The sequence below is a fragment of the Aplidium turbinatum genome, chromosome 9 (assembly GCF_918807975.1).
Source record: "Aplidium turbinatum chromosome 9, kaAplTurb1.1, whole genome shotgun sequence".
NCBI classification, from domain to species: Eukaryota; Metazoa; Chordata; class Ascidiacea; order Aplousobranchia; family Polyclinidae; genus Aplidium; species Aplidium turbinatum.
Genome location: NC_137480.1, coordinates 3,917,785 through 3,932,685, shown reverse-complemented (window position 1 = coordinate 3,932,685; position 14,901 = coordinate 3,917,785). Strand labels below are relative to the sequence as shown.

Here is a 14,901-nt window from a genome sequence, read left to right as displayed (position 1 = left end):
TTAGTGAATTTAATTTAATTTTATTTTGTGAATTTTATAACAGGCTGTAAATTTTGTGGGTTATACCCCAAAATGAGGTTAACCCCACCATGGAGCCATAAGAAAAGTTGTTTCAGACTCAGTGGAACGCGTCCCAACTGATGATACAAGTTCCATCTTTGCACTTTATGATGTTATTTTTACCGGTACGTATTTTGATCCAACTTTGGGGGCTCCTTATTCGGGAATGCCCCACCTGGGGCGACCAATTTTAATGTTCTAAAATCCGTAAGTGAGGTACTATCACCTACACTTGGTTTCATCCATGTACCTTATGATGTTAATTTTGTGAATTTTAGGGGTTATACCCTCAAAATGAGGTTAAGCCCCACCTTGGGGCCATAAGAAAAGTTGTTTCGAACTCAGTGGAACATGTCCCAACTGATGATACAAGTTCCATCTTTGTACCTTATAATGTTATTTTTACATATTTTGCCCCAATTTTGGGGGCTCCTTATTCGGGAATGCCCCACCTGGGGCGACCAAATTTTATTGTTCTGAACTCCGTAAGTGAGGTACTATCACCTACACTTGGTTCATCCATGTATCTTATGATGTTAATTTTGTGATGTTTTAGGGTTATATACCCCCAAAATGAGGTTAAGCCCCACCTTGGGGCCATAAGAAAAGTTGTTTCGTACTCAGTGGAACGTGCCCCAACTGATGAAAGAAGTTCCATCTTTGTACCTTATGATGTTATTTTCACGTATTTTGCCCCAACTTTGGGGGCCCGTTATTCGGGAATGCCCCACCTGGGGCACCCAGATCGACTTGCTCCAAAGTCAACAAGTGAAGGCATAAAATCTGGCATAGGTTTTGTTCTTGTACCTTATGATGTTTTTTTGACCCCCAAAATGGGTTTTTCACCGGGCCGTAGCCCCCAAACGCCCCAGCAGTGAAACCTCGGATGTGGGTTTCTGAACATCCCACAGTGGGGCAAGGTTGATAAAACACTCAAACCTTTTGTACCTTATGATGTTACAAATACGTCACGGGCTGCCGGACTAAAACCCGCACTACCCAAACACTACATAGATGGGGTACTCTCAGCATTCTGGACGTCGATCACCTGGTCAAGGATTGCCCATCCACCAAAATCAGTGGCGGATATGGAGCAGCAGCCTACACGCATGTAACGATATTTTTTAAACACTGGTTTAAGCCTCAAATGCACGCGTATATGCGATGTGCATATCATACGATTATAGGCCTACTACATTTTTTCCTGACGAAATAGTGAGGAACAATGGCAATTTTGCTGCAAGTGTGGTTGAGTGATTTTGGTTGGTTCTCATATTAAAAGAAGTTTTTTTTGATAACGATACGCTGTAAAACTTTAAACTTCAAAGAAATTCAGGTTCACACTGAAGAAACATAGACAAACAAAGCAACCTTAGCGGGTTTAACATGTTTTATTACACAGAGATATAACATACATACAAGTTCAACACCAATGTATGTCTAGTTTGCGTCTGGTTAGGTTGTTTGCGTGACGCAAACCAGACATACATTGGTATGTCAACCAGACATTTGTTGACGAGGGCCGGGGAGCACTTAAACCCAAACCTAACAACTAAAAGTGCAATTAAAGAGCACATCGCCTCTTGTGAAACGTGCACTGACAATGTCTCGATCGGCCAATTTAAAATCATCTCTCGAGGCAGATCTGAATTTTAGACTAAGATTATGGAAGCCTTTAGAATCAAACGTAATAATCCGTCTCTCAACTGGCAGTTATTCGCCTGTGGCTCATCGTTCCTTTTGTGTATGTTCTAATTGTTTGTCACATGTCTGTAGTTTACACCTCATGTGATCTGTTTCCCACCATATAATTTACTCGTAATCATTCTTGTATCCCTTGTTCAGTTTGTGCATTTCAGGCCGAAGTATCGTAACAGCTATATTGCATACAGTCAGATTCATCATATAATTTTCATTTATTGCAGATTTAGGTAATTCCTGATGAGGACAAACGTAGGCGTGTCGAAACCATTTCAGTTGATTTTTTAAAATTATGTCATATCTCTGTGTAATAAAACATGTTAAATCCGCTGTTGCTTTTTTTGTTTGTCTGTGGTTCAACAAATCAAACTCTTTACCAAAGCTTTAATACTGAGGAAAGTAGGCCAAGTTCGGTATAAGAGATAGGATGCAATCCATGGTACAAATTTGTTGTTTTTATTTTTGCTGAAAATTGTTTTTTTTTGGGACCCATAATGTATTCGAGCAATAGCTTCTCTTGTGTGTGTCGTTGAGGGCCGTTGACAGGATTTCTCGGGCCCGGTACCAATTTATCGACAAAGTTATGAATATAAAGGTTGTGTACAAACTTTTATTGATGTCGTTTAACCCTATTTCCTGTGGGGGGGGGGTCGGTGGGGACTTGCTACTTTTCAAAGCAATATCATTAAAGAACTACGCGATCCACAGCTTTATAATTTCTTGACTTTTTCTAAAAATTATTCAAGTATTTATTCCGCTTTAAATGACGTTGCTATTGTCTATAGTTTTAGAGATATGGCATGATTTTCATAACATACTCTGATATTTTAGCTAGCTACTAGCTAGCCCTTTTGTTTTCAAATTATACGGATTAATAGGATTACTGAGCGCCGCCGTGCGTGGAACTGCGACGCAGATATCTCATGAGTTGGCTTTGTTGTAAAGCATTCAACCGTAATGAGTCCGCCTTTTGTTTGCAAACTCGAGTTTTGAGTTGCTTTGATTAATCTTTTAATTACATCTGAGTTGCTTTGAAATTATCAGAGAGCATCCGATAAGCTATACTGAAAAAATGTAATTTTACGTTGTTTTCTATGGCGAATACATTTTGTTTCTAACTTATAACAAGAAGCAGTAGGAAAATTCTTGCCAAAACTCTGTTTATCTCATAAAACAAACAGACTGATGTGGTAAGTTTCTTGATTTCTTGTCCAAAAGCAAGGAGTGCGTTCTTGACCCGCCAATAAACTTTTCCATGTACCTGTACACTTATATTCACATGAATGTTGTGAAAATGTTTTATGAAAACGAGAGATTGATGGATATTGAAAAGAACTTGACACAGACTATCTAAACTGCTTGGCTTTTGTGGAAAAACACGCTCAGCTAAATTATTGTGCTTTGACAAGCATTGTGCATATTGTATCATCACTGAATCTTTACCTAAATGGTAATTTTGCAGTTGCTTGAGAGATTACAAAATTATTTTTTTATACGAGGATTGAAAAGTTTTGATATATCTCAGCAGAAACACTATTAGGACCAACTCAATAATTTCAAACTTTTCATTCACAAAACGGTGTAGGCCTACATCTTTTTCTCCATGAATTTAGACGCTTGTGTCATTTGGAGCAAAGTTGTTTGTTGGGTTGAAAGAATCTGAAATCAATGCCTCGTTTGTGTAACGTATCGTAACGTAATCTATCAGTCAGCGCTTTTGTGCCTTTTTGTTTTCGAATACATTTCCGTGACAAAAGATTGGCTTTTGTAATAACGCCATCAACCATAGAGTTGTATTCTCTGACTGCATCTCAAACGCTATGCCATACTCAGCAATTTTTCTAAAGCATTGTTACACAAAATGCATATCTGACAAAAGAAGGGAAATACGTTGAATTGAATTATATTTTATACGGATCGTTTTCCTTGTCCTTGAAAAAAAGAAAGAACGATTTTTATCGTTTGGCATAAAAATATGTATATTGAGGTTCACCTTGGTTTGCATAATGAAAATCACCCCAAAGAATTGCTTGAAGTGATTTTTGCAGCTATTTGGTCCTTCGCGATGATATCAATGTATTTTCTATCAGATGAAACCTGTTCAAACTACTTTTTTAAAACTATGGTTCATTCAAGAATATAATACTTTGTAAATATAGCTTACTTCATTTTTGTGTTTTTACTTCGATTTTTTCACAAGCAAGACTTTACACAAAACAAGTTATTTGCAACGTGAGTTGATTGACCATAGTAGCCTAAATGGACCAAAATGCTGTGGCCAAAACTTGATTACTTTTTATCAAAATGTTTGCACATTGGAAACAGCAATCACTTTGTTTCAAATCAGCAAATCACTTTTTGTCATTGGTTCAACGTCTGCAGACGTCTAATCTAATATACGACAAAATTGGTTTTCTAGGTCTTTGGTTCGGAAAAACATCATTATGATGTATTGTGACGTGGTCTATCAGCCAGCAGTAGTTTATGCGTCTTTTGTTTTTGGATGTGTGTCAATTACAAAAGATGGTTTTTGCAGTAACGCCATCAACCGCAAACTGCATCTAAAATGCTATTTCAAAATTTGAACAGAAAGAAATCTTCTAATGCGTAATAAATAACTTGACACAAAATGCATGTCCAACAAATCAGAAAAAAATGTAGAAAACGTTATTTTGCAAATCTAGTTAACAACATGAAAAAAAAACACTTCAATCATATTGACACAAACGTGCATTTTTAAAATATCAATAACCTTCAATTTTGCCCAAGGAAAAAGTCAACACTTTAGTGATTTTTTTTGTTTTTTTACGACAATAGCATCGGCCTGAAAAATATTTTTTTCTCTTTTTCGTATCGTTATGCCACGACTTTGAGTTTGTCAGGCAGAACGGGAGTTCCATTTGGCAAACGACCTGTTCTATAACCTACCAACACGATTTGACTAAACGATTATTAGGGCCTATCACTACATTTTGTCACAACTGTTTGCAAAATTGTTTCATTCAAAGTGATCATTGTTGGTAAGTATTGAAACATTTCACTTTGGAATGCATCGTGACATAGTTTATCAGTCAGGAGTTTTAGACGCTCTTTGTTTTTGGAGTGCATGATGGCCTAAAATGGAACAAGCTCCTATCGAAGCAAGTCACTACCTTTGGATAGGTTGTTGTTCAAATACCACGTGACACCACAGGCTACCTTACTTTTCTGTATTCAACCGCTACCCAGACAGCAAATCAGACACTTTTTACATCGATTCAACGTCTTTAGACGTTGAAATAATGTTAAAAACGAATAAATAGCTTCCTGAGATGTGCTGTGAAATACAAAGTGTTTCTTGATCATGCATAACTAAATTCGACAGTGTGAATGTGAAAAAAAATTTGCTTGATTTAGTTCCAATATCAAGTAATGACAGTACGTTTGAAAAAGTGTAGACTATAAACATGTGACTCAAAAAGAACTTGAAATAGTTTTTTTGTGGTGATTTTGTCTCATTCTCTGCAAATGTTGAAACAAAGCAAATTTTTTTTACAATGCCTCCGGCAAAACAACAAGCAAACGCGAGTCGGACGCCAATTACGATTTCATTGAAGCGTGGACGACGTCTCCGCGTAAGAGATTAAAATCTACACAATGGAATTAACCCGTCACACTCAATTATAAGTTAATTACGAAGCAATTTCTCAAGTCAAATAAAAAAAATATGACCAACCATCAAATTATTTGATTTTTCAAGTTGCGCTGTTGAACAAATTGCAAAAGAGTTTCGATGTTATGTTGTCAGATAAATTATCTACACCATGTGAAAATTTGATTGATCTATCTTGCGTAGTTTTTGAGTTACACGAGCTCAAAGTGATAGTGTCGAACCGGCCCCCCCGTCCGCAAGTCAACTGGCCAAAATACGTCACAGGATAAAGGGTTAAGCATGGTCATTTAACAAATCTTGCACGATCTTAAAATTTCTTGAACCGCAAAACTTACTATCTCTATCTAGCGGTTCCTTTTTTGAACTTTATTTGTCACATGGCGCTAGAGTAGTGTCATCTTTAGTTTGTTAAACAGTTTGAACCAATGGGCCACAAACACAACAATCAAAACTATCGATTTTACAAGGATGTCAAATGACAGAGAAGTTTGGAAGACAATGGTCGCCAACGTCTGCATCAGATCAGGCACATAATCATCAAATATTAATACTAGAAAGATTGAAGGCATGATGGTTCCAAAGAAAATAAACTCTGTTCTAACTTGCAATAAGTTAATATTGATTTCAAATAAACCAATTCAACAAGTCAACTCTTAATACCTTATGAATCGTTCATTACGAATGATGGTAAATGCAAAAAAGGAATTAAAACAAGAATTGCTCAAGCGAAACAGGCTTTCGCAAACACTGCATACATTCTTCGAAACAAAATTTACAAGTAAGCTTGTGTTAAAGTGGTATATCTTTCCTCATTTGCTGTATGGATGTGAAACCTGGACACCAAGCAAAGAAACACAAAAGCATTTAAACGCCGCTGAAATGTTGTTCTTTTGAAAAATGCAACGAATATCATACATCAGCCACAAAACAAATGAAGACGAACTAACTCAAACCAGAACCCTCTGTTACGAACAATCGCTCTTCAAATCAAACCGTTAAAGTCTACTTAACCTGGCGTCTTACGTCATGGAATATTGCTAAAAAAATGAGCAGAGATTTCATCATTCTTTTGTAACACCTGTGAACTATTGCATTATCTTGAAATTGCTTAACAATGCATATGGACTGTTACGTCATAGAGGCGGGTTACGTGCATTTACGCAATCAATTCTCTTACTCTTATAATCGCATTATTATTTCATCATCGCAATCAATTCTCTTATTTTTTGTAGACTGTCGCTGTGAAAGTTGGTCAGATATTAAACAGTTCTGCTTTGGGTAATAACTAGACGAAATTTCCGTTATTTATCTGGAAATCTGTTTGTGGTGACAATTTTTCGTTGGTGCGTACGTGGTTCGCTCTCGTTTTAACAGCCCGTGTTGCTGTGTTTTCTTGAAATACAATTCGTGAAAGACTTTTTCAGAAGAGTGTTTTTCGGTCATCGCATACAGACGAAGGATTTGGGAATTTTATCCTACAACTTTCCCACGGAGATATATGGTTTACCGCTGTGACCACCCTCTTGAAAAACATCCTCAAGCGACGAAGAAGCGTTTTTGGCCATGTTATGAGAAGAAAAAATACACTGCTTTTTGTGGAAAGATTAAAAGAAAACGAGTTCGTGAAAAACAGAACCTCACTTTTCCAAATAACCTCAAAGATCATCTTCACGTTCCAACCGCAACAATCTTTAATATAGTCAAATATCAGGATAAATGTAAAGAACTGAGCATGAACGCCTAAGCCTGGAACAAGCATGGTACACAATTAAAGAAGATGTTAACAAAGTTAGTATTTCCCACCTCCTGAAATTGAACTGATTCCTCCGCATTTAATTACATCAGAATTTGATTTATTTGCTCCCTGTATAACAAGGATGATCCCGGCAAGTAGTATAATTGTCCCAATGATCATGAAAGCACCCGAAGCTTTTGACCCATCCGAAGCCTTCAGCAGAGCAGTATCTAAAACAAACACGCACAAAATGGTTTGATGCTTTTTTTGTCGTACCCAGGCTCACGCTCGGTAGCTGAAAATTTAGATTAAGTGGAAGGAATCCAATTTTCATACCCACCTTTAGCCTTTAGGCATGAAAATAAATCAATAGTTTTTTTTCAAGTCTAAACCTTAAACCATTTGACCAGGTTAACACTCACAATAGTATTTCAAAATTTTTTTTAATATATACTATAATTTATGTTGTGGAACCGGTTTTCTTCCTATAGGATTCATCAGCACAACTGGATCGAAACGAAAAAATTACAGAAGATTACTATTAGCACAACTAGCCCAAAAAAACGCAAATTTACATGTTAAATAAATAAAAAAATAAAAGTCACTGAATGTCCAAAACCTTCATATCCTTGCTTTATTCTTTTTCATTTCTTTTTTTCTTCATAGTATTGCTAAATATACGAAATACAGAAAATATTGCAACAATTTGATACGGTAACTTACTAAACTGTCCGTACAAGCAGCAGTAAAAAGTAGATTAATTGAGATGAATTTTACAAGTATGATTAAGAAATGCTTATGACGGTGCAATATGGAACAAACGCTTCTATTACATCATCATGCTAAACTTGCAAGATGCAAAAGGTTAGCAATCAATGCGGCAGAAAAAGGTGACAAGGGATAGTGACACCTTTAGGCATGCCTTTTATTCTGCCAAAGACACAGCCGCATTCTCTTGAGCGGTGGCGAACCGGCGCCCTTTCGAGTGCCATTCCAGGGCTCTCACCACTTGGCTATGCAGCTGAAGTGTGAATATACACAATGGAGGGGTCTGATATTTATCGCATTGTTAACGATTTGTTAGCACTCGATTGTGGACTAGACAAAGACAGTCACTTTCATTCTTAAAGTTACTAAAGAAGTCAATCAGTCTCTTTGACACTCACTCGATACATAAATGTTGTTGATAATATTTCCGAAAAATCCTCCGTAGTTCCCATTCAATGAGATCCAAGCTGGGGCGAAGGTCGCTGCTATGGAACAGAGGAACGCCAGCAACGTAACAGTCACAGAAGAAACTTTTAACAAGTTCATTTTTTTTGTTACTCCTGGTAGATTTTGTAAACCTTGAAAAAATCAAAAGTAGGCTACTTCACAAAATCTGTAAAAAGTTCACTATTCTTTTTCTGCAAGTTTTCAAAATATTTGAGTTGAATAGATTTTATTCAAATACGCTTTTTGAAGTAATGTTTTATTTTACAAATGCCATGTTTCTAAAACACAAACAACTAAGAGAGGCACAAAGTACTAGCTCGGTTTCTGTCGATAATTCTTGTCTTGTATGATCGTTGGTTTTGGTAAGTTTTGAATCTTTATCCTCGGACAAAGCCTTGATTGGTTATTCCTGGTAGTTTCGTATACTTGTAGAGGCTCTTGATGCAGGGCCGGTTACCTTGATTGGCAAAGTGAAGTTTCCGATTGTTGAAGTATTGTCGCCGGGGAATTATTCCATTCACTAAGTGCCGCTGAATGGAGAGCAATCCTAAAATGCGTTGCTCAAGCGCACACCCCGAAAGCCGAACCAACGCCGAGTGATCTTGAGCCGGGCGCGTAACCACTGAGCTAACTGGGCGGAATGATCGATATATCTGTAGGGTTTTTACATGGTACATGTTACATATCAATATGAATGATCGATATAAAAGTGCGTTCACTTTTAGAAGGGACCTCATTATCCCAAAAATCTGGAGAAGAGCTTTAATGGTTGCGATCCCTTAGGCTCATAACCACAAGCCACCAGAGGACCCAAGGAGCTATCGACTGATATCCTTTCTTAGTATTCCTTTCAAAATCCTCGAAAGGCTTATCTATGCCGGCGTCAACCCAATCATCATTGCTCAATCATCGACTTGCTCCTTCCAAAGAAGCAAGCTGGGTTCCGGCTCGGAAACTCCACTGTGGATTAGGTTATACTCTTGACTCAAGATATCTTCGAGGCAAAAAGAATACAGGCGTTGTCGTTTTAGATCTTACAGCTGCCTGCGACACGGTATGGCATCGCGGCCTTACTTGCAAGCTGCTTCGCCTGCTTCCAGACCGACATATGATCCATATGATCATGGAACTTGTCAGGAATCAAAGCTTTACCCTCACCACCGACAATTCACGGCGAAGCAGACTGAAACACCAGAAAAATAGTCCTCTACAAGGATTGGTCCTGCTTCCACTTCTTTTCAATGTCCACACCCGAGACCTGTCAAGCACGGTCCGCAAAATTTGCACATACGCAGACGACCAGGTAATCCTCTGTTAATTTTATAATCACCTTGAATATCATGCCAAGTATCAGCCAACCAAGCGGTGCTTGTTGTCTCTAGAAAACCTCCAAAACGCCAACCGTGTCTTTGTGTTAATAGATTATTACGTTACTTTTACAGACATACTGTATAGCTTGCGTTTACTTGGATTCATATCTCTCCTTGGTGGTCCATCGCATTGTACAAAAACAATTGCATTTTAGCAATCTTTTGTTCTTTCCAAAAAACAAGTATAATAATGGATTGCAGTCAGTTGTTAGTCTTTTAGTCTAGAAATTGAGCATACAAAAGCCTGACTCATAATAGGGGGCCAGAAGTCGTGTCAGAAACGCTATGTTTAATTTTTACTTTTTTAAAAAACAACTTATGTGTTCTTGTGGGCTGAGAATTAATTGGGGTCCTTCATCATCCATTTAAACGTTGGCATGGCATGGCCAACGTTAATTCAACGTCTAAATGACATTTTTCTGTATGTGACTGTAATTCAGTGCTTCTCAACCTTTATTTGTGGCAACCCAAAAATTAAGGTTAAAATAATAGCGAAGATTTGGTGATCCTATTTTCAAAACTACGTTTGCACAACGTTTTGTAAGCATGAAAATATGAGCCACACTCATATATAACACGATTAAACATAACAACAAAATATCGAATTTAATTATTGTGAGCCTTGACTTTGTATTGTTTCAACAATTTGTCAAAATTTGGGGTTATCTTGCTCAGTGCCAATGTCATGTCATCTTCAGGCCGAAGATAATTTCTCTCCTTTGTTTTGATGTGAGTGAGCGCAGAAAACCCGCTCTCACACAGGCAGGTAGTAACAAATGGCAGGAGGGCTTTTACTGCGTGTGTGCCAACAACAGTTTTTTCATTCTTGACTATTGTCCAAAATTGACCAAGGGTTTCTTTCTTAATCCTTTAATGCCCGGACTACTTTCTACAAACGAAAAAAAATTTTTTTTGTATTTTAGTGACATTTGTGACCCAATAAATCCATTTTTACCAAAATTTTTATTTTTTGTGTTTTATATAAAAAAAACTAAAAAATGTTGCCAAATGGCTACATTGGGCATACAGAATGCACAAATATGAAAATTCTTAGATACAAACTATCCTATAAATTCGATTGCTAAAGGTCAAAAACCGAAGAAGAAATGTTATATGCATTTTACAAAGAGTAACCAGAAAACTAAAATGGCTTTAAGATTTTTTGGCAGGCTATTTGCTATTTATATTATATTCTTTTGGAGGAATTTTCTGAGATTTCGATTGCAGATGCTCTATCAAGGGATTCACTTTGATTGTCATAGCCTTCCTCTTCTCTTTTCTTCATGTTTGTGTTATCATTGAAGTGCATGGAACGCAACAGCGTTTCAAATCTGTTGCGTGGCATGCAGTCAGCTATTGGAGAGTATCTCGTTCGTCTTTCCCAGTACATCCTTCTTGAAGGCATCTTTACAATATTGATGTGTCGGAACATTCCAATAAGTTTTTTTCATTTCAGCAATAGATGTAATCAAGACATGTTCGTCTTTTTGATGAGCATAGAGTTTTGATTCACGGACAATATTTCCAAACAGTTCATCATAAAAAAAACTCGAAAAAATATTCCGAAGGGGTTTCATATTCAGATAGAGTATGCCCTTGATCCTCCCACTGAACATCCAAACTGGGTTTAAATACCTCCTTCTTCCACGTATACTGGCGTTTTTTTATTTTACTGGTTGAGCGATTTGTCGGCTGAACCTCTTTCACACTTTCCTCAACCACTTTAACTTGTGGCTGTTTTCTAGTAGAAGGTGCTGGAGATAACCTTGATGAAGAAGAAGACATTCCGCATCTTCATCAGACTCATCCTCATACTCTGAAATGTCACCAGCGGGCACAACTATACCAATATCCCATCCAACACCAAATCTACATTATTTTCATCAATTGTAAATAATTCAAGCGGCGTTACAGAAAAAGAACTTATCTGCATAAAAAGTAAAAAAAATTCAGAAATTTATTCTCTTCCATGGAATTTGGACTCTCTCTGTGCCCAGAGATGGGCATGATCTTAATCTTGAAGATCACTTTTTTGGTGATCTTGATCTTGATCTAAGATCATTTTTTTTGTGTGATCTTGATCTTGAAGAACAATAAGATCAAGATCACTTTAAAATTGAAGTTTACTTACTAGATAGAGGCATTTTTTAGAACTCGTACTGTACAAAGTAGCTAGTGGCAACTACTAACATTAAGCCACTGTTAATATAATATGTGTCCAACAAAAGACGATTTAAAGCAGTGATTCCCAACCGCGGCTCCAAGAGCCGCATGCGGCTCCGAGCTAGCCTTCTTGCGGCTAAAAACTTGCTAAGCTAAGCCTTCTTGCGAAAACCAATGCTTAGAAAAACGCCCCTGTATTTGGAGCAACTTACGTATGTAAAGCACTTTTTAGCAAAATGATCATAATCAAAAATAGATATCGCAATCGGTTGACCGATGACCACCTCAAGCAGCTACTGCTTCCTCTGCAATTGAGCCTCGCTTTGACAAACTTGTCAAAGCTCAAAGCCAATGCCAAGTAGGACATTAAATATTGATTTGTGTTATTTTTCTTGTTAGTGTTGCTATTCGTTGGTACATGCTTTCATGCTTTAAAATTTTCGTTATAATTACTTGAGTGTTTTCATGCGGCTCCATACGTACTCTGAAGTTTGAAATTCGGCCCCGACACCAAAAAAGGTTGGGAACCACTGATTTAAAGTCTCCATCTAATCTGGTGAGTGTTGCCATTTCAAAATTGAAAAAGTTTTCTGTGTTGGTCATAATAAAGAAGTCAACTTCAGTGTACTTTATGTTGACGTATAATAAAATGATTTAACTTTGTTCACAATTTCCATGCGTGAATTTTAAAGAAATGTTTGCTTTCTTTGACCCAATTTTAGATGTTTCAAAAGTCTAGAATGGCGGCGTTAAAAAATCTGAACTCTAGCCGACTTTGGTCATGTAAAGTGGTTTATTGCAGCAAATCAACCAAACTAAGATTTGTTTAGGGTCTGAGTATGGAGCGGTTTGTCTGACCGCAAACCTCTGAACATTTTTGATAGCAGACAACAGTAGGCTATCAAGGTTGCCAGATGGATAAATGGTGCAATAAACATTGACATAATACAGTGAAAGTTAAAACTACTTAGTAACACGTATACAAACTCCCACATGAACCAGACAAAAATTTGGTAAAAAATGATGCAGTTCAAAGTTTATTTTTATTTATTTATTATGAATAAAAAGTATAAAACTAATTGCAAATTTTGCGACTTTTGCAGTACTACTGTAATTGACCTCGGCTTTGGGTGTGATGTTGCGATTCTACGCAAACTACGTCAACAATTGATAGGCCTAATAGCAATAGTCACTAACTTATTACAATTCTTAGGCCAGCGATCGAGTAGTTAAACATAAAAGTTAGCAATACCAAGTATATACCTTTACACAAGTTGCTTATAGTAATTATTTTTTGCAACATCATTGATCAAAAACTTCATTTTTTTTCAAGTGCACAAAAAGTGATCTTGAAAGTGATCTTGATCTTCAAGATCACGATCTTGATCTTCAAGATCACATAGTTTGGTGATTTGGTGATCTTGATCTTGATCTTCAAGATCACCAATATTGGTGATCTTGCCCATCTCTGTCTGTGCCCAATGTAGCCATTTGGCAACATCAAAATTTCGGGTAACACAACTAAGATTAAAAACATTAACTTCAAAATTAAAGTATTTAGACTAGTTATTTGTTGATAAGATTCTGTGAAAACACACAAAAGTGCAATCATTTCTTCAAATAAACACATCTGCAGTGCTCTGAAGCTGCCTCATTTTTTGACTATTTCAACTTTTCAATGGTCACCTCATCACCATGCTTTCTTCGGAAGGGAGTTGTGGGTAATTAGTGTTTCCAATAAATTTCTTTGCTTTTATTGTCTTCACAAGAGATAAAATGGTGGATTAAACCATGACATGGAAACATATTTGTTTTTAAAAAAGTAACAGGGGCCCCTCAATTAAGGTGTGCCAATTGGCTACACTGGGCATTAAAGGGTTAAAACAGTTCATCAATACACTGTCGCACTGAATGTCAATAAACTCCTCTTGAAACACAAAAATGCTTTGGTAGTTTTCAGGCAGGGTATCAACATCAATAGCAAATTGATTGCGCACCCATAGCTATTGGTCAAAGTCTACATTTGGGTTTCACACTGAAACACAAAACACCGCCAAGATATCTTGCAACATTTATCACCGACAGCAACTTTGTAGACTGCATTGCTTTGTTATCAGACAGCAATAGGCTAGGCCTACTGATGCCGAAATGCTTTTGCACTTGGGCTAGTAAAATCTGTTGCATCAGACATTGAACTGCGAACGAATGAAATTAAAACAGAATTTATTTTACAATCAAAACGGCACCATCCACAATTTAAAAGGAACTCACATCAAAAAGTCATGATTTTAAATAGGCTACTTAGGATTTTAAATCGATTTCTTACGGAATGATATAAAATCTTGAAATTCAAAGGCTTGGGCTGCAGCTAATAAATTAAACTTGGTATGGAAATCAGACATTACAAAAAACCTAAAAATATAATTTTTTCGAGCAACAGTTTCAAGCGTCTTCACCTGCGGTGCTGAAAGTTGGATTCTAACAAAAAGTATGGAGAATCGCCCATGGCATCTAAGAAAGGCACTTGTAGGGTTTTGACTTGTAGGGTTTTGACACACTCAACATTAGCTGGAAGCAGCGTTTCACTAATAAAAACCTTTACGGTGGTGTCACCTCTAAATGAGACAATCAGAAAACGAAACCTATAGCTGCCAAGTCTCTGGGTGCTATCCTCACATTTAAAAAAAGCATTTGATTCAATTAAGAGAGACAAAATGTTTAACATTCTTTAAGCATATGATATTCCACAAAAAACGGTTTGTGGAATTAAAGCCTTTTTCCCACCGCTTTATGCGGGGTTCACACTGCGCTTGCGTAGCATTTAGCATACAGCGTGTGGGCGTGTTTTCCTCTCTGGCGCATTTCCGCTTTATGATTTGCGTTGACATGTTCATATTGGTTTCCATAGAAACAAGACGTTTAACGTATGGAAGCCATTGGGTGAGTAGGCTGGTTCAGATATCCGTTGAAAAACTTGCAAAGTTATAGCAAAACCCGACATCGCA

General features: G+C 37.1%; 1 protein-coding gene across 1 annotated transcript in view; it reads right to left on the bottom strand.

The window, feature by feature from the left end:
* Positions 1 to 8,543, bottom strand: part of LOC145777535 (uncharacterized) — a 34,376-nt gene extending 25,833 nt beyond the window's left edge. Inside the window, exons 1-2 of the mRNA XM_082588938.1 lie at positions 8,315 to 8,543; positions 7,217 to 7,378 (exon numbers count right to left, since the gene is read on the bottom strand). Coding sequence (XP_082445064.1) covers positions 7,217 to 7,378; positions 8,315 to 8,462 — 310 coding nt within the window. The 5' untranslated portion in view covers positions 8,463 to 8,543. The remainder of the gene's footprint in view (positions 1 to 7,216; positions 7,379 to 8,314) is intronic.
* Positions 8,544 to 14,901: the final 6,358 nt, after the last annotated feature.